This window comes from Fukomys damarensis, unplaced genomic scaffold, assembly GCF_012274545.1.
Source record: "Fukomys damarensis isolate Sample0158 unplaced genomic scaffold, DMR_v1.0_HiC HiC_scaffold_16, whole genome shotgun sequence".
Classification (NCBI taxonomy): Eukaryota; Metazoa; Chordata; class Mammalia; order Rodentia; family Bathyergidae; genus Fukomys; species Fukomys damarensis.
The window spans coordinates 101233339-101254054 of NW_022900928.1; the positions used below are offsets into that span (position 1 = coordinate 101233339).

General features: G+C 41.9%; 1 protein-coding gene and 1 long non-coding RNA gene across 7 annotated transcripts in view; one reads left to right on the forward strand and one right to left on the reverse strand.

The window, feature by feature from the left end:
• Nucleotides 1-20716, forward strand: part of LOC104856663 (solute carrier family 23 member 1) — a 55111-nt gene that overhangs the window by 16686 nt on the left and 17709 nt on the right. For all 5 annotated transcript variants that reach the window (XM_010616182.3, XM_010616181.3, XM_010616183.3 and 2 more), the window contains one exon: nucleotides 1330-1487. In XM_010616182.3, the coding sequence (XP_010614484.1) occupies nucleotides 1330-1487 (158 nt within the window). The remainder of the gene's footprint in view (nucleotides 1-1329; nucleotides 1488-20716) is intronic.
• The window catches only part of LOC104856662, a 31012-nt gene that overhangs the window by 795 nt on the left and 9501 nt on the right, over nucleotides 1-20716 (reverse strand). Inside the window, exons 1-4 of one of the 2 annotated variants that reach the window (XR_778687.1) lie at nucleotides 4042-4107; nucleotides 3481-3858; nucleotides 2567-2665; nucleotides 1525-1652 (exon numbers count right to left, since the gene is read on the reverse strand). This is a non-coding gene — a long non-coding RNA (uncharacterized LOC104856662). Of the gene's footprint in view, nucleotides 1-1524; nucleotides 1653-2566; nucleotides 2666-3480; nucleotides 3859-4041; nucleotides 4108-20716 lie in introns of those variants that run through there. The other variant, XR_778688.2, reaches the window with a different exon arrangement.

Consider the following 20716-nt stretch of genomic DNA (forward strand, 5'->3'; position numbering starts at 1 on the left):
AACAGGTAGGTGCACTATATGGATACATTTTAGTTTTCATTTTTCTAAAAAAAAAAAAGCCCAATTTTTCTTGTGGTTTAATTTAGCTCACATTGAGGTTTTGGATCATAGCCCCCCAAAATAAGACCATGATAATTTGCCTTCCTTTGCCTCCTTCGTTCAAGTGTCACACAGCATGTTAGGAAAGACTTGCCGGGGCAAGGCAAGATCAGTCATTCTGAGTCTTGTGGTCTAATTCTACCATAACAACACTGTAATGTCAGTTCTGAAGGGCACTGCCCCTCACAGCAAGCTAACTCCTCCCTCTCTCCCTCCCTCTCTTCTTTCCTTCCTTCTTCCCTCCCTCCCCTCCTTCCTCCCTTCCTTCCTTCTTTCCTCTCCTGACTGGCCCAGCTGCTAAGCCAAGCCAAACCCAGCTTGCCAACCCTGGCTTGATTCATGTGTAATTGTATAGGATCAGGTGGAGAATCTACACTATGGGATAAACCTACAATTGGACATCAGCTCCTCCTGATGACAGCACATTAGAGGGCTTCTGTTAGCACCAGGAATAGGAGATCCTGTGAAGATTCTGGCTGAGAACTCACCTAAGTTATCACAGAACAGATTAAACTGGAGCAAAGAAGAGAAGCAGGTGGATTCACGTTACTGTTCTTAGGAAGTTTCACCGAGGCCTGGTCAACCTTTCTGCTCTGCGCTAGAGGGTATGAGCTAATGGCCCATCCCTGACTGGTCTTGATTGCTTGGCCCTCACGTCTATCTACCTCCCGTCTGTCTGTCTGTCCATCCATCCATCTTATCCATCCATCATCTATCTTTCTGTCATCTAGATCTAATTTATTCCCTTTATAGGTGATGCCACTTGCTATGACTTTCTGCCCTTTCCTGAACTCTGTTCCATCTGGGGAAGCTCAAAAAGCCCTTGGCCCCCGGTTCTAAGTTAGTGTTCAGGCCAGCCCCGTCAATGGTTACTCCTGCCATGTGCCTTGTGTAATGATGATCCCTGTTCCTGTTTTTATGGCCCCACTTGGTTCCTGTTATTCCCTCCTGTGCTTGTGTGCTTGCCTTGGTTTCTCCTCTAATATATCAGCTCTGGCTGGGCCCTGCTTCTTACTGCCAGGCCTCCTAGTCCAGATGTCCACTCTGGACTGTTTGTCTGCAGCTTAGCCTACCATTTTGTACAGGTCCCTTCCAGACCAGCTGCAGAGCTCTTACCTCTGACCATAGGGAGAAGTCCCTGAGAAGGGGTGGACTGCACTCCTGCTTGGGGGAGTGAGCTATGGCAGGCACCACAGTACTCACATGCCCATCTCCTCACTCTGCCCACAGCACTTCCTCACAGCCCTGGGGGGACTCGTGGCAGTGCCTCTCATCCTGGCCAAGGACCTGTGCCTACAGCATGACCCTCTGACACAGAGCTACCTCATCAGCACCATTTTTTTCGTCTCTGGCATCTGCACTCTCCTGCAGGTGTTTTTAGGGGTCAGGTAGGTAAAACTGCTCCTTGTGGATCATGGCTCTTACCTGCTGGGGTATTTGTGTACAAGGTCTTGGTCTCTTGCTGGGGAGGTGGTCATAAAGTTGGTGTGGAGCAGGAGCAGAGCCCAAGCCAGGTTCAACTTCCATCTCCAGCACCTATGATCTGTTAGGTGCTGACCGAAAGAAACAAATTAAGATTGGCTTGCACAGAAATATTTTCTTATTAACTGAAAAGACCAAACCAAGAGAAAGCAGGGTGCATTTGTGCCACAGGAACATGGCACACCAGGGACCCCAGTGCCACAGGGCTTCTCCTAGTCTCTGCTCAGGCCTGCCCCTAATATTTGTAAGGCCCTGATGGAGACTCAGGTATCCCATGTGTACATATTAGAACTTTATAACCCCAGCTGGAAAATGGATACAAAATATCCCAATCATCCTACCTAGAAGTCTGAGTTTGGATTGACATTTCTCTGACTCCTTGGAGCTCTGCTTTGGAATCTGGGTGCTGAGGGAGACTAGCTGCCAACCTGTGATTTGATCCACAGGTGTCTTTTATGCATGAATGTGGACATGTGCATCAGTCAGACCCTTCCAGGGCAGCTGAATCAGTAGGATGCACACAGCTATGTACCATGCAGTTAGGGAGCCAAGAGCTCTGTGGTCTGCCACCTGCATGCTGGAAAACCAGGGAAGATGGTGGTGTGATTTGGGCTGGATTAAGGGGTGAGCTGGAGGGTGAGAGGTCAGTGGTGTAAGTCCCAGTCTGAGTCTGAAATCTAGAAACCCAGGAACACCAAGATCTGAGGGCAGGAGAAGATGGTTTCCAGGCCCAAGAAGAGAGGGAGAATCTGTATTTCCATGGACATTTTGTTCTGTCTGGATCTTCAATGGATAGGCTGAAACTGACCCACACCAATGCAGAAGATCTTCTGTACTCAGTCTACTGATTTGAATACCAATCTCTTCTAGAAACGCTGTTACAGATACACCCAAGAATGGTCTACCAGCTTTCTGGGCATCCCTTAATTCAGTCAAATTGGCACAAAGTTAATGTGGGAGACAGGAGTGCTGTCCAAATACTCACCACTCATAAGTAAGAGGGTACTGTTTAGCTAGTCTCACATTTTAAAATTCCAGTGAAGAGCTGATTGGCCCAGCTTAAGTCACATGTTCAGCTCTGGATCTGCCAAAGCAATAAATATGATGCTCATGTTCAGGAAATGTTCCCAGTGAAGCGAAGAGGAATTCTTCTCTGGGTAGATGTGTAAACATTCACTGAACTAGCAATGTGGTTAGAGACATGTGACATAAAGCCACAAGTGTACAAAGGGTGATTATAGGGTGAATGTTTAACTTTAAAAAAATTATTACAGTAAAAAACACATTGCCATTAGCCCTCCCCCCAAATATTCCTCCTTTCTTGGAGAAATGAATGCACTTTTTCCACTATTCTGGCCATTTTCTGAAGCAGTTCTGGAAGTTCTCTTTTATGAGTGTCTTTACGAGATACGATAAAAAATACAGTGAATGCCATTATGGCATCCAATGGAAAGGTAGGCTTGCAAAAACATTATAGTGTGTCCTCATGAAATTTATTCACCTGATCTGGCACCATCAAAATTACCAGGAAAGGTAAACATTCGAATTGATTCAGGACAGCAAGGCAGACGTGACAATGCAACTAAAGATTCCCGCAAAAGAGGACTTCTAGACAGCTTCAGAAAGGGGCAAGAATAATGGGATAAGTGCAATCAGAGTGTGTGTGCGTGGGGGGGCGGTATTTCAAGGGGACCTAATGGTAATATGTCTTTTATGATAATACTTAAAAATTTTAAACATTCCCTACATTTTTCAATCATACCTTGTATGTGCCCCTTCTACCTGACAATATCATTGAGATAATTCTTTTTTTTTTTGGTACTGGGGATTGAACTTGGGCCCTTGTGCTTGTGAGGCAGGCAGTGGACACTGAGACAATTCTATAATCTGTTGAATTACCTTTTTGATTTTTCAAACCATCAAGTCCTTCTTGTGCAATGCGGGCTGCTAAAGTCAGCTTGGGTAAAATGGCAGCCTTTGATTCAAGAGATGGGCTGGGAAGAACTGTGGAGTCTGGAAACTGTGTCCTTGGAGCCCTTTCCCTCAGAGCCACACATCCTCTCTTCACATTCCTAACCACGACTCTTCCGCACATGAGGTGTCTTTGCGTTACCACCTTCCTGGTAGATTCCCCTCTGTGGGTCCTGTTTACCTCTCTCGTACCAAACCTGTTTGTCCAGGGCCTTCTTCCTTTAATATCTCTTTAGCATGTAGTCCAAGGTTGTTGGACCTGATTCAGGGTTGTAGAGCCTCAAGCTTTTAAAGATTTTGGTGTCCCTTTAAGAAAAAGAACAGAAAATTACGAGTATAAAATCATGTACAAAGAAGAACATTTATTTAAATAGAAAAGGCAGTCACAGCAAATCACAAATTTTAAAAACCAGATAAAGACCACAAATTCCAAAAAGTAACAAGATGAATTTTTTCTTATGTAGCTCTCTAACAGTAATACTCTCCCACCTTTGCATTTTATGGTTTTATCCTCTTTAATCATCCTTATTTTGTTGTGAGAAGGACACATAATTCAGCTATCCTGGGTTGGTCCAAAGTGTTTATTATTGCTAACTAGGATGTATTATGACTTCACACAGAGTCTGTAGTACCGATTTAGACTGTTCCCTACAAACACAGGAGTTCTGATAAAGTGTGTTGTACACGATCCTTATAAAAGCTTTAAAAATACATGGTGTATTTGTAAGTGTGTGTGTGCACTATAATAAGTACAATTATTTTGTATGTATTGTACTGGGGATTGAGCCCAGGACCTTGTACTGTTAGACAAGCTACTGAGCCACATCTCCAAACCTTTTAATTTTTTCACTACCAGGAATTAAACTCAGGACCTTGTGCTTGCAAGGCATATGCAGCACCACTGAGCTAAATCCCTGGCTCCATACCTTTTTATTTTTATTTTAAGACAAGGTCTCAATCAGTTGCCCAGGCTGGAACTTGCAATCCTCTTGCCTCAGCCTCTCAAGTAGGTGGGATTATAGGCTTGTGCTACCACACTTGGTGAAAGTATAATCTTGATTGAACACTTCCATTTTTGCCTTAGACATCAATGAGAACCAAGACTTTGCCAACTGTGCATATCAACCTTTCCACAGATAGCTTCTGGCTCCATACACTTCAAATCTTGTTTTTCAATCACTGCTTCTACATGCTGAATCCCAGGTGCTAGAGGACATATGGCATCACAATGCCACCTGTGCTCTTGTGTCTTTGTTTTGTGGCATCAGATGAGCTGGCATAGCAGTAGGAGGAGCATTTCTGGAAACCACGATTACTCAAAGATGGTTAGCAATAAATTAACTACACAAAGTCTTTCAGTGGTCTTGAACCACACAAATGAATTCCAATACATTCTTTCAAAATGTACCCTCTCTTAACTTCTCCTTTGCCAAATCCTGAAAGTGTTTATGGCCTTTTTAAATACCACCTGATGCAAGGTTTAGAGGCAGGGTGCTGGCAGGAGAAAGAGACAAACCTATATTCAATGCTGGCTGAAACCTTTTGCTTTTACAAGTTGCACAAAGACATTGCTGCTGAATGTGCTGGAACTTGCCTAAAATCCCAGCACTTGGGTGGCTGAGGCAGAAGGGTCACTGTGAACTTGAGGCCAGCTTTGGGCTGCATGGTAAGTTCAAGACCATCCTGAAACATAGGGAAAACCTCTTCCAAAAAACCAAAACCAAAATCCATCAACCAAGCAAACAAAAAACAAAGGCACATTGTTAGTGAACACATCACAACAGTTCTTATCACTACTTTAGAAGAAACCATGCAAGTAAGGAGGCCCTCACTACCAGTCTACTTTTGACCTCACTTGTTACAGGCTTGAGCTCAGCCCTGGGCTTGCCAAGGAAAAGAGGAAACATTCCCTACAATATGCTTTTCTCCCTGTGCCTTCTGAAGAGAAAATGAATTGCAGGATAAATTTGTGTCCAATTCATCTTAATTAGCAGAATCAAAGTTGGACAAGTACAGATGGAGAAGTTGACCAATTGTGCCCAGCTCATGGAGTTGAGGCAGCCTCAGGGAGACTATTCATTCCTAGCATGGTCTTTTTTGCTTTCAGACCAAAGCACTTCTCAAAGTTCTTCATTGCAAGTCATTTCCAGGAGACATAAGGATCCCTGAATTCTTCCCTCCTCTGGAGATAAGGAGGACACCGGGGCCTCCATCTCCTCTTCCTTCTTTGTCAAGATCTCTGTGAGCCAAGATTTCTTCCAAAGCCCCCATCAAGGACCCAAAGAACTATAGAGTTCCCTGTGATCTGTCTCACAGGCCCCTCAAATCCAACCCCTCCTGGCTCCCAGGATGGGTCCTGGAATGTAAAGCCTCAGAACATTAGGCCAAGGAACATTAAGCTGAGGAATGTAAGGCCACAGGGAGCCCTGGCGCCCAGTCCTGGATACCTGAGATCCCCGCCTGCCCAGCCCCATGATGGAGAGTTATGAACACAAAACCCTGTGGTGAGGGACACCATTCCCCAACCCCAAGATGGTGTTTTTAATTATGAAAAAGTTTTCAGCTTCAAAGTTGGAGGCCAGAATTCTAGTCCTAGTTCTGTACTGTGGAAACTCAGACAAGTTATTTATCTTCTCAACGGAGTCGGTTTCTCATCTGTAAAATGAAGGATTGAACAAGATAATAGGTATCAGCTCCTTTCATCTCTAATATTGTAGACACTTAGGATGTTGACAGAGAAAATGAGCAACTGTCATATTTCAACTGGATAATGGGGCATGAAATAGCCTGTGGGCCTTGCCTTCTTACAAGTTCTTTAGGGAAGCACAAACTATCAGGAATTCAGGTTCAAGGAACTTGCACCGCCATTAACCAGGCAAATAAAGAGGGAAATAAAATTAAAAGGAATGCAACCACGATAATCTCATTAGTCTAAGGCGGGTGGAGAAATGAACTTTAGCTTGGTCCCACCCACAGAACTGGGTTTCCTGCTCAGATCCTAATGCGTCTCAACCTGGGACGTTATAGATTGTAAAGTCTAATTTATAAATCAAAGGCCAAGTAGATTTGGTTATCTGCTAACCAGTATATAATGATGTACTTTTTTAAAAGTAAGAAATAAAAATGCTAGTGTTACAATAAGGTTTCAGAAGACTTTAACAATTAAAACTACGTCAAATAATTGCCAGAAAATGACAAGGGGCAATGGCAGCTGCTTTGATGTAAGAGCTGACAAGTGCCTCTCCTGGTGCAAGCCTGGTAACTGTATCTTTGGCAGTGTAGATAGCTGTTTCCCTGGTATGACTTTAGGGGTGCTGGATGTGTCCTCTAAAGGTGTTCCGTACTTGGTGCTCACTTCTGAAATTCATTGCTTCCAAATGAGGCACTAATTTCAAAGGGGAATCACCAGAGCAAATAAAATATTGACCACATGTAATTCCAGATTACAACTCCATCTCTGCAATTATTCAAGACTTTTGCCTGGTAATTTCTTATTTTGGAGTGATTCCAGGCAATATATCTCCCCTTTGCATTACCCTCACACCATATGAAATGTGGAGTAAATACTCCTCCCACAGATTGACACAGACACCTCAGGCTTGCTTCCGTTTTGTCTGAGTCAGCCCTGGTCTTGGGCCTTCGCATCATCTTCAGCCTTGTCCTAGCTCTGCCTCTGTCCCTGCCCCTGGTCCTGCAGAAAGGCCTTGCCTGCCACCAGGAGCCAACAACCAGGTCACCCTGGGCACCACTGCAGCTCTGACCTGAGCAGTCATGTCAGAGGAAGGAGAGGAGACCTGCATACCCTAACGAGGGTGGCTGGGTCTGGGTGGGTAGTTACCTGCAGAGAACATGCATGAAGGATTCCTGTACAAGTTAGCAAGTCCTCACCTGCTTGAGGTAGGGAGTTCAGGAAAAAAAAACAACAACAACAACAATAAAGTACTCTGCCCAACAGTGAAGGACTTGGGGGTTTTGGTATGGCCTGGATTTCTCACAAAAGAAATTCCAGAAAAATTAATCCACCTCACCCTGTGTTCTTGAACCTCTGCTCCCCTTCTGTTGTTTCGCCCCCTGGGTGTCTTCTTTTGCCCTCTCACTGGATTGTCCCTGAGAAGGGGGATCAGGTGGTGACATAGGTAGGTTGGAGCCCAACAATACCCAGGCTCCAGGCACATATATCCCCAAGTGGTGACACCTTCCCTAAGTCCCTCCACAGGTCCCAACTGCAGACTTCAGGAGGGACTCAACCTCCCCAGGAACTGGGTACACAGGACACATTGCCTTACCTGCTGGAGACTCAGAGCTCCATGTCCTCCCCATGCTGGCAACTTTCCCCCTTATTTTTTGCTGGAGACCTTAAGTTTCTATGAGGAAAAACTGTTTTTCCCAAGGGCTTGAGCATTAAATTAGATATTGTGCTTGGCCCCAAAATTTATTTTTCACACGAAAATAAAAGCATAGCACTGTATCTACAATTTTGTATCCTCCCCTTTAAAAATTAGTTTGAAGTTTTAATTTAAAATTATTTTGGAGCCGGGCGTGGTGGTGCACACCTGTAATCCCAGCACTCAGGAGGCTGAGGCAGAAGGATCGCTGTGAGTTCAAGACCAGCCTGGGACATAGTGAGTAGTTTTAATTTAAAATTATTTTGGAGCCGGGCGTGGTGGTGCACACCTGTAATCCCAGCACTCAGGAGGCTGAGGCAGAAGGATCGCTGTGAGTTCAAGACCAGCCTGGGCTACATAGTGAGTTCCGGGTCAGTCTCAACTACATAGTGAGACCCTGTCTCCAAAAAATAAAATAAAATAAAATAAATAAATAAAATTATTTTGGAGTTTTGCTTTGAGGCAAGGTCTTGCTACATAGTTGAGGCTGGTTTTGAATTCACTATGTATCCCAGGTTGGTCTTGAACTCCCAGCAATCCTCCTGCCTCAGCCTTCTGAGTGCTAGGATTACAGTCATGCACTTCTATACTCAGCTTCCCTCCCCAGTTTTAAACTAATTGTTAAAGCTTTAATTGTAGTAACCAAAAAGTTTCTCCTTTTTGACATAAGCAATGCATTGTAAATATCTTTCCATTTCAAAAAGTATATTCCTGCAATAGCTCTTTTTAAAAACTGTTCACTTAGCATTCCCTGGAAGAGCTATATTCTCTTTAACTATTTGCTATTAACACACTTTAAGTTATTTCAAGCTTTCATTACTGTTGTAATGATGACCAGTGTGATTCATGAATACATGTGAAATCGACATTTATGTATTTAAAGGTAGAGAAAAGGTTAGAAGAGATGTTGAAGCTTACTTCTGGTTGGTAGACACGGTATATGAACAATATCATCTGTGTGCTGATAAAATTTATCTTGTTACTGATAAGGAGACAGGAAGAAAAGGTTAATTTTTTGAGTTATAGGATTATGGTGATTTAAAATACTCAATTTTTTTCATTTGCAATTTACTTTTCTTCAAAGACCACAAATTCTTTTCTAACTGGAAAAATTTGGCATTCACAGAAAGCATTCACAGCGTGTTTGAGCCAAGTGTCGGGACATGTTTTGTGAGCTGCACCCTTAGAATCTGTGCCTGGGAGCAAAAGTCCAGGAGTGCCAGTTCCCATTTTAGACAGGGCCAGCAGTGTGTGCAACCTTTGTAACTTCACCTGCTTTTTTTCACTTGTTTCTTTGTGATGATCAGAGTGAAGGCCCATGAAAAACAAAGGGAAGACACTGGTGTCTTTGGAGCAGAATGAAGGGAGGACAACTGTGAATTCGTTGCTGTGCTTGGAGTGTCAGAGTTGCACTTACGCTAGTGGGTGGTGATGGGTTTAAAGAAGGCAGACCAACAGGCTTCCTCCCCTTCAAGAAGTCTTCCTCTCCTTTTCTTCTAGCAGACGCAAACAGTGTCTCAATGATACACCTCCACTGCAGACATTACTGATCGATGTGCCAAGGTGAATGACCATGATTTCATTTCCTTCTTTTTTTTTGAGTCAGGGTCTTGCTATGTAGTTTAGTTCCTAGAACTGACTATGTAGCCCAGGCTGGCCTCGAACTCGAGGTGATCCTCCTTCCTCAGCCTCCCAAGTGCTGGGATTGCAGGTGTGCGCCACCACACCCGGCTTATGATTTCGTTTTCTTTCACAACTTTCACTTCTGCCACACGTAAACATGCTGTCCTCCCTCCTGCCCTCCACAGAGGTTGGGCCTCGGTGTTGTAAAGAGGGCGATGCTGTTTGGAGGTGGAATCAGAGTTCTTTTCCTGCCTAGTTTTTGCTTTCCTTGAAGTTAATATCTTTTTGTTTTCAATCTACTTAATTTTTTGTGCACTTATTTCAAATTCAGTTCTAAATACTCTACTTGTTGTCTAAATCTTTTCCTAAAAACTCCATTCCTATCAGGTAGTCCATCTCTTGGATCAACTCTCTCATCAAGTGCTCTCTGCCGAGCTGAATCTGGGATGGTTGCTCTCTGTTTCCTGGCGCTCACTGTCATCCTGGGAATTCACTGTGTTAGTTCTCTGTTGGAGCTCTTATTCCCATGTCTTCCTCTATTTATTTATTTACTTATTTATTTTGGGGGGTACACACAATCTAGCAGTTCCCTGAGAGCAAACATGCTGGATAAGACTTTGCATGTGTAAGAATACCTTGATTCTACTCTCACACTCGATTGATAGCGTGGCTGAGTGTAGAATTTTACTTTGGAAATAACTTCATTTCAGAAGTTTGAAAATATTATTATACTGTCTTTTATCTTCCCTTATGATTTTAAGAAGTCCAGAGCCTTACCTAACATTTCTTCTTCCCACCCCTGGAAGATCAAAGGATCTGCTTTATAACTTGACTGTTGTGAATTATTGATTGATTTATTTATTTTTTGAGACAGCGTTCAATATGTAGTTCAGGCTGGCCTTGAACTCACTATATAGCATGAGCTGGCCTCAAACTCACAGCAGTCTCCTGCCTCAGCCTCCTGAGCACTGGGCTAACAGGGTTGCACCATTGCACCCAGCTCTAGAGTTGTGAATTTCTGATTATGTTTCATGGGCTGAGTATATTTTCAACCACTGTTACTTTGTATTCAGTATTCCCTTTCAATATGTAAATACTTGTTCTCCAGTTCCTTTGAGTTTCTTTCTGAAACCCCTATCATTTGAATGTTGGACTTGGACTAATCCTCTAATTTTCTTATCTTTTCTTTTAGATTTACACCTCTGCATTTTTTTGTTTTTTTGGAGGAAGAAATTACATCAATTTTATCATCTAAGTCTTCTATTGAGTTTATTTCTGCAATATTTTAAGAGCTTTTATAAAGTTCTCAAAATATAGTAATCCTTTTTATGAAACCTGTTCTTGATTTATGAATGCAAAACCTTCTATTGTATCTCAAAGACATAAGTGAGGGTGATTTTGAAAGTTATCTGTTTGTAGAAGTGGCTTTTATATCTCTTCATCTAGGTCTCTTGTTATTTATATCTCCTTGGCTGTCTACTGATCCTTGTAGATTGACTCATTTAATACTGAGGTTTTATTTATTTTTTATTTTTTTCCAGTACCAGGGATTGAACTCAGGTCCTTGCACTTGCTAGGCAGCAACAGCCCCACTGAGCCACATCATTGGCCCTAACCCTGAGGTTTTAAAAGGCTGACCGGAAGTTCTGAGCCACGAGTGCATCCTAACCTTGGCTTCACTGAAGCACGATATAGTGTGATATACAGTCATGCCCCACAACCAAGTGTAGGAGTCACAGGTCACATTGTAGTCTTAATAAGTGACAACATGATGTAAATGGGGAAGCTCAATTTCTGGCATCTCTATCTTTCCCCCCTCATACTGCCATCCAGAAGGGGATCTTCCGATCTCTTGCTTGGAGGGAAAAGTCTTCCCTGAAAGAATTCAGGAAGCTGACCAGAGCATGACGGGGACACTTTAGTATTTAGTGCGCATATATTGAATGAAGGACCCTGAGTTCAGCGTGGAATCTCTGCTTCTACTTCTGCTGGTTCTCTTGAAGCCCAAAGACGCTGCATTTTGCTGTTTTCAAGAGAATAAACCTCTAGTCCTTTGCCAGGACAAGGAAAGGACTATCATCTGCCTGGTGCATTAGAAAGTCTTTAAACGCAATTTAGCTCTATGTCTCCCTACTTTGAAAGCTATTTCCTGAGACTTCGTGGGTTTTTCTGAGCATTGCCTTTTACCTCTTGCTAGCATGGGGTGAATCCTGCTTCTCCAGAGTTGTTGAATCAGTTACCATTCTCTGTCTGCTTTTCACCTGCCAATGTTGTGTTACCATTATTTCCTGCTCCATTCTCTTTATCCTTGGGGTTTATGCTTCTAACATATATTTTAATTTCAGATTAATGGAGCTTCAAAAGGGAGCAAGTGTGCAACCTGGCATTTTATGCAAAAATGAGTGTTTTTCTTATTTTATAAAAAATTAGATACATATTAATACATATTAATTAAGTTTGTCCATCAATTACCATATTTTGGTGTATCTTTGATTTTGATTAAGATTTTTGCCACTGTAATTATTTTTATGATTTTATGGTAAAAATTATCACTTTTTGTAGAAGCCCGTTTTTCTGAGCATCATTTGTGGAATATGCCTTTCATTTATTATTGAGAATCATGGATTTATTCATCTCATTCTAACTTTTTATGTGTCGTCAGAGTTACCTGTTTCTGAGCTGGCAATTTTTCCATTAATCTCTTTGTTGTGTCTTCTACTAGACTGAACTTTTAAAAAATTAACAAGGTTGGGCATGTTTCTCCTTATTATCCTGTTCTATAAAAAAGTCTTTCATAATTATTCTAACTTGTTCACTCACTCTTCCAAATTAATTTTCTCTCCCTTCCTTCCTTCCTTCTTTGTACTGGGGATCAAATCCAGATTAATTTTCAAAGCATTTTATTAAATAAAACAATCTCATAGAGATTTTGATAGTAACTTTTTTATTCTTTTTGTTTATTTATTTTTTTGAGACAGCATCTTGCTTTGTAGTTCAGGCTGGCCATGAACTCACAGCGATCCTCCTGCCTTAGCCACCCAAGTGCTGGGATTACAAGTGTGTGCCCCACACCCAGCTAATAGTAATTGTATTGAATTCATATATTAGTGGGATAATTGGCATCTTTATAATACTGAATTTTTCTATCAAGGAACATAGTATCTGTTTCATTTATGCAAGTCATTTATCTTTAATTAGAATTTTAAAAAACATAATGTGAGTGTATCCTATATTTTGTGAGCATATGCAAATTTTCACTTGTTTCTTATAGAGACCTCTTTCTCCAAGTCTTCAGGGCAGAGAAACAGCTCCCTTCCTATTGCAAGATTCTGTATAGTCCCAAGTTAGCTAGGTTTTCTGTCTACTCATGGTTTAACAGGAGGGATCTATCTTGTCACAGTGCATCTAACAGAGCATCCACCATCCCTTTTCACCATCTGGGCACTTGGGGGCTGACAGCCACGTTTCTTCCCATCTAAACTTTTCATGTGGATTGTGGACACAGTCCTAGCTCAGTTTGGGATACTTAGCTTCCATTCTCCTAGCTGCTGGGCCCGAGGCTGACTGACGCCCAGTTATGACTGCTCATTTCTGAATCTATACCAAAGAGTCACTGAGTCTATAGTTCTTTTGGGGAGATTGTGATTTGGCAGATAACCCCTCATTTCCTTCATCATGGACCATTCCTAGCACTCTTATCTTCTCTGCCCACTTATACTTCTTAAGGGGCTAAGAAATTTAGAATTCTGGAAGTCTCTGCAGGATCCTTTTCCCTCTTACCTAATGAGACAAAACTGTCTTCTCTGAAAAAATGTAGACCAGTGAGGACTCTGGGTCACCAATATCACCACCAGCTGAGGTGCTTGTTAAAAAAGTGCACCTTTTTGGACCCACCTCCTGGCCCATTGAAAGGTCTCAGGGTCAACAGAATTTGCAGATGATTCGTATGCACATTAAGGTTAGAGAATAAAGAGAGGCCAGTCAGGGTGAGGAGGAGGGAGGATTGGATAATGTTATCTTATTTTTCATGGCAATGCATAGGGACTTAGGATATTCAATTGATGAGGTGGTCTGTCAAGTTTTAGTTTGCAGAGTAAAGCATGTATAATTCAGGTAATCAATAATTTATTCTTCAATCATCTTCATCAATGATGCAATTATGCCTAAACTTTGGTTTTTGCTTTAGGGTGATGCTAAAAGTATTTGTATTTTTGTGCATTCCCTGGGTGTTCTAATGGAATTTGGAGGATGCATATCTGATGCATTTAATCAGCTCTCCAAGTTAGTGTGAGGACACCCCACCTCCTCATCACCCTAGTTCTCCCACCTCATCAGACCTCCTCAGATCCCAGAGGGCAGTCTACAGGCCTTGCTTTGTGTTCTTTCAGGTGCAAGGCAGTTGTTTCAATTTAACTTCTTCATCCCCCATTCCCCCCGGAGTAGAGCAGGTGAAGGGAAACTGTTGGTAACAAAATGGTGAAGAGAAAAACATCAGGGTAACTCCACGATTCACTTTAAGTAAGATGGGACCACAGCCTGAACACTGGGGCCCAGACTCTTCTCCCTGGGTTCAACCCAGGACCTTATACCTTATTTCTCCTTCCTATGTGATAAGAACCATAAGAGTAATGGATAGTACTGTATGGTTTGCAAAATATATAATTCACAACATACCTCTTGAGATATGTATGACAGAGAAGGAAACTCTAATTTAAAGTGCTAGAATGAGTAACCTATTTTCCCAGTAAAACTTGTTTGTTAGGTGTGTTGGTCTGCTTGGGCTGCCATCATAAAATACCATAGACCAAGACAACAGAAATTATTGTCTGGTAGGGGCTGGATGTCCAAGATTGGGGGCCAGGACCCCTTTCTGGCTTACAGATGCTGCTTCCTTGTGGTGTCCTCATATAGTGAAGAGATCTTGCATGTCTCTTCCTCTCCCCATAAAGACTGATCTCATCCTTGGAGCTCTGTCCTCATGACTTCATTTAAAACTAATATACTGAAAGTCCTCACCTCCAAATACAGTTGCACTGAGGCTAGGGCTTCAATACGTGAACTGTGGAGGGTACCAACATTTGGTCTACAGCACGAAGAGACTTACACTTCTACAGAATTCAGCAGTCTTGGTGTCTTGGTGAGTGGAGGCAGTGTTCATAGATATGCCATTCTGGAAGCGACCTAGTCTATCTGTCTCCTAAGAGAAAGATTCCTTGTAGACCTTCAACAATTAGAGGACTTTCATGCTCTCCATCATCTCTTGTTAGTACAGCTTTCCACCTTGTTGCTGTAGCATCCTGGGCTGAATCCTGATCCTGGAGTTTCTATTAGCCTTTACTATTCTACCTCATGATTTCTGCTATGAGTGGGCACTGGAATTCTTCCATGATTCTTGTCCTCAAAGAGTTGAGAGTCTCAAAAGGAGAATCAGATGTAGGAATAAATGATTACAGACAGTGTAGTGTAATAATATTGTTACATTCTAAGTGACAATGGCAGCAAGAGAAACAAGTAGTTGGCATTCCTCAGGAAGTCAGAAAAACATAGTGCCTGAAAAATACTGTAGAAGCCACCACAAGTAGAGGGCAGGGTGGGGAAGAACCTCTGAGGGGGAAAATGTGTTCATATGTAACATCTGCTGTAATTCTGGCACGATGGCAAGCAAAGTCAGACACAGTCCCTTTGACATCTCAGGACAAACATCCTATCTGCATCCCTGTCACCCTGAACTAGGGCAGTCCTCTCTCTGTTACGTGCTCACAAAGCACCATGCAACTTTTCTTCACAGTATTTAACAAGTTTTCAACTTTCCTCCCTACTGGAGAGTTGACTTTATAGATGGGGGTGGTGCCTACTTTTGCCCATTCACCGTGCCTGAGTGTACAGTGTGGCCCTGTTCAGTGTGGGGCAGGGTGACGTGCAGGAGAGAGAGAGAGGGAAGACTTCTTGCTCAGCTGCCCCCGCTCACCAAATCCATCAGCCATGTCTTCTTTCTTGAAAAATGAGTACAAGGGAGCTTAGGGAGAGGGCTAGAGATGACTTCTTGATATTTCCAGAAGCTGAAGTGTTCCTGTTCTTGGACCAAAATGACTACAAATACAGCAGAGATGTCCTCCCTAATAATTAGCACAGATTCGCAGTTTTGCTCTTACTGTAAATCCTATTATCAGTTGTTTTTGGGGGGTTTTTTTTGGTACTGGCGATCGAACTTGGGTCCTTGCTCTTGAGAGGCAGGCGGTGGAACTGCTGAGCTAAATCCCTGGCCCCAAACATTTGTGTGTGTGTGTGTGTGTGTGTGTGTGTGTGTGTGTGTGTGTGTGTGTTTAATTATTTTGTTTTTTTAATTTTTGGTACCAGGGATAGAAGTTGCAAGGCAGGCACTGGAACCACTGAGCTAAATCCCCACCCCTTGTTATCAGTTATTCTTATAACTAACAGCAGTTGGACCCCATGACTCAAACTTTCTGACCAGGACTCTGCCACTTCCTGGCTGAACCCTAACAGGTGCTTGCCCAGCACTGGTTTCCTTATACAGAGAAGCCACATTGTTCTACCCACCCAGAAGGGTTCTGAGGCAATGGTATGAAAACACTGTGCGGCTTTCAAATACCATAAGAATTTAGAATTATCCCCAGGAACACGTTTCTGAAGCTTGGCTAATTCTCCAAAATGAATGATCTCAGACTTCCAAGATATATTTCGGAGACTGCAGGCTTTGATACTTTACCTCTTCAGAGGTGACAAGCAAGTTATTGTTGTAAAGGGAAAAAGATGTTTTCTCTTCTTCAAACTTGAGCACGAAGATTGGGTGGTGAAGGGTAGAAGGAGGAGCATTTGGCCGGAGAGTCTGCCTGTGCTTCTGTGGGAAGTTGTAAAGGTGACAGTGGAGATGTGTATCCAGATCTCTGCCCATCTAAGCTTAAATTGGCTCTTTCTGTGTTGTTTACATGAGGTTAGGTGTGGATGAGATTGGGTGGGGAGTGAAGGAATGAATGGAAAATGAAGTTGGACGGTCCTAGAACAGTGTAGTGTTGTAGGTCTTTTGCTATACCATAACATAATCCCTATTAAGTCCTATTTGGAACAAAATGGCATATAAGTAAATAGCTAAAGTTAACACATAGTATATAGGAGTTGTGGGACAACTTCTGATCTGTTAGATCACTTCTGCCAAATCAGATCTAACAAAAGTAAGATGAAGAAAGAGGGAGGGAGAACTGAAATAGACCCTTTAACAGTCCTGGAAAGATAAGTTTGAAAAATGATTAGTAGATCTAATAAAAGCAATGCCATTCAATTAGAGGTTGTGATACCACATGAAGAGATCTCTGCATAAGGCATTTACCCTTAAACAGTCCCATCAGCCCTTAGAGCACAGATACTGTTTTAAGATCCAGAACAAAATAAATAACAATGACTAAAGAGCAAAGCTAAAGCTCAGAAACACTGAGAAGCTGAGTGGATGCCACAGACCAGGGGTACTGACGCAAAAACGAAGCCTTAGACCAGCCATTCCACAAGCACAGAAGAAAATGGCAGACATTGGAAACAATTGTAGTGAACCCATCTGCAAGAGACAGGAGAGACTGTCAAAGAACAGTGAAAAAAACTCCATGCTGTAATATCTGTTATTTAGAAGAGATATGCAAGAAAGTGTCCTGCCATGAATCACATTTCAGGAAGCACTCATGTTTCACAAGACGTGCCTGCTGGTTACTGAGCTCTTCTGTATAGTCACTGGGATAAGCAATAACACACACTTAGTCCTCACAGCTGCTCTTGCAGAGAGCACTGTTACCTTTGTTTCATTGAACAGGACACAGAGGCTTCTACAAGTTGAGTGTCATGCTTAAGTCACACGAGTGACAAGTGCTACAGCCAGATTTAAACTTGCTTTTTTGGTCTACCACTCTCAGTCAGTATCAAAGGACAGTGGGAAGCCTGGATGATGAGGGAGGAGATGCAGGGGAGGCATATCCTGATTCTGCTGTGGGTCACACTGTGTCCTGGGCCCCACATCTCTTCTCTGTGAAACGACGAGGCCAGTCTAGCTGAATTTCCAAGCACTCTTCTAGGCCCACAGTGCTGTGAGTTTTTCTAACCAACACCCTAAGGTTTACAGGGGACATTGAGTCAGAAGGCACAATCCATCACAGAAAAGCAATGGATTATATTCCGGGGCTGAGTTTTAAAAGAGGAGTTGCCATTCTGGTAGCAGATGAAATTTGTTATGAAATAGCAAAGGACACAAATACAGTCAAGGTCACTATCAAGGCAGATGGTACATAGAACAATGAAAAACTAATAACGAAACTAAGCCACACATCCCAAATATATAATAGCAGACGGCTCATAAAAGAACTGGCAGAGGTGCACAAACTATGGATCTGTGTATCTATTGAGAGAATCAGAGTTAAAATGTATGTCCAGACTTTTAAAAAATAGATGTCAAGAAAAAAGGTATTAATAAGAAGTTAAGGCGAAGAAATGGGGAATTCCTAAGAAAATGGGGTGAGGAAGGGGAGAGGAATGAATGAAAAATGAAATTGGAAGGTCTGGGTATAGCAACAAAAGGAAGAATTTATTAATATCTTATGAACCTAAAGATCAGAATGATATTACATTGAAGCAAATAAATACAAACAAATCCATCTTGCTTTTGAACACAAAGGATATTTAGCAATTACAAAAAGGCAGTAACCTCATATATCACATTTTCTCAACCATATGGAATAATGTTGAAAGAAAATAACATGAACACAGTTACAAGTGTGGCCAACTACTGAAAATTTCAAAATATTACCTTAAATAATTTCTGGGTTGGGGATGAATTGTTGCATGTAATAATAGAAAATATCTTTAAAAGCAACAATAAAACCCACCATCTAAGAATTGCTGTAAATATATTGTGACAGTATCAAAATTCTGTGTTGTAGGTAGAGTGTTTATAGCTAAGAGAAAAAGACAAAATCATATGACTGAATGTATGGCTTAATGAAATGCAAATTAGCATGTGTTAAGGCTTTCTTTCATACCTATGAAACCAGAAAAAAAAAAAACACCCCAAAATGAAAAAAACAAAAATAACATTGGCAGGTTTTTAGTGGCTCCAGGTTCACTGCTGGGGGATGAAAATGAAAATTAATGAGTTCCTGCCCTCGTGGAGCGCAGTAATAAAGAAATAGCAAAAACAGCAGAGGCCACTCATGGCGGATTGTTTGTAAGCACATTCACAAAACGTCTACAGGAATCACTGAGGATTAACTTGTGAGGACAAGGGCTGTGTCCCTCCCGAGAAATGGGAGTGAGAATACTGTGTCGTCCCTCCTTATCCCAGGAGTTGTGTTTCAAGAACCAAGTAGATGCCTCAAACTGCCCAGGATACCAAGCCATATATATTGTAGATATATGTAGTTTATAAATTAAGCATGGTATGAGGTTAACAATAACTATTGATAAAATAGAACAATTATTATCTGTAATAGAAATAATGTGAACAAGGTCTCTCTTGAGTCAGCACAAATATGAGGTATGATAAAATACATGGTGAATATTTACATTTAAACATTTATTACTGTAAGAGACACATTGTCATTAATTCCCCTCAAAATGCCCCCCCCCCTGCTTTGAACACCCATCATTCCTGACACTTGCCAAGCAGTTCTGGAAGTCCTCTTTCATGGTATCTTTTTTTTTCCCCTCATTGAGTTTAGTGGTACATTTTAGGTATACATTACAATTGCATTCATTATCGGGATCTTGTACCTTTACATGACAGGTCTTGGTTCTCATTTTTTCCCCTTGTCCCTGCCCTCCCTTCACCCCCTCCTCCCCTCCCCCTTTACAAATACTTTATTTCCATTTTTCATTTTCTCATATTTTTTTCTCTTATTAGCTTTCCCCTACCCTTCCCACTTTCCCTACACCTTTAGCCCCTTTCTTCCTATTTCACATTGTCAGTTATATCATTAGGATCTTACGTGCTGTTACAGTTTATTCACACCAGAGAAACTATTTGGTAACCACATCTTCTTTATCCAGCTTCCAACTGATGGGCAAATGGGCTGTTTCCAAGTTTTAGCTATTACAAACTGTGCCACTATAAACATAGGTGCACATATATCTCTATGATATGATTCTTTTAATTCTTTTGGAAAGATACCCAGCAGAGGGATGGCTGGGTCAAATGGAACCTCTAGTCCAAGCTCTTTGAGGTATCTCCATATTGATTTCCATAGCGGTTGCACCAGTCTGCACTCCCACCAACAATGGAGAAGGGTTTCTTTCTCTCCACAACCCCACCAACATTTGTTATTGTTTGATTTCTTGATAGCAGCCATTCTTTGTGGGATGAGGTGGAATCTCAGTGTTGTTTTCATCTGCATCTCTCGAATGACCAGTGATGTGGAACATTTTTTCATATATTTACTTGCTGCTTTTACTTCTTTCTCTGAGAAGTGTCTGTTCATTTCGGATGCCCATGTTTGTCTTTCATGGTGTCTTTATGAGATGTGTTTAAGAAATATAGTGAATGCTGCTGAGCGCCATCCAGTGGAAAGGCAGGCTCACAAAGACACGACGCTATGTCCTCATTTACCTCACTCACAGCACCCGGCACCATGCGATTTCTGGCTCGTCCCCAAACTCAAAATGATCATGAAAGGGAAATGTTTTGACTCCATCAGAAAACAGAAGCAGCTGTGGCAGTGCCACTAAAGACTCATGAAAGAGAAATGGGTCTTTTATAAATCAGAAAAAATAAATATTGACTCTATTTTTCGATCACTTCTTGTATAAATATTTCAGATTGTGGTTGACCGCAGGTAACTGAATCCAGGGAAAGGGGAAACAGATAAGGGAGACCTCTGTCCGCATGGGTGTCCTTCCTTCCCTCTGGATGCCCACCACGTGGCAGGCCCACGGTCGGTATCTGGTGGATGACTCAGGTGTGCATATGGGATTACAGCAAAAAAACGAAAACACAAGGCCTGTATTATGCCCACTACTATTAGAATCGGCATCAAGACTTAGATGTTCACTTCAAAGTCTCAAAAGGGATTTTGCAATGATTTATGCAGAGTACTTTCCTCTTCTCTGTTTAGATGCTTAGATTCATCATTTTAAAATGAAAATGAAAATAATATATATAATTTTAT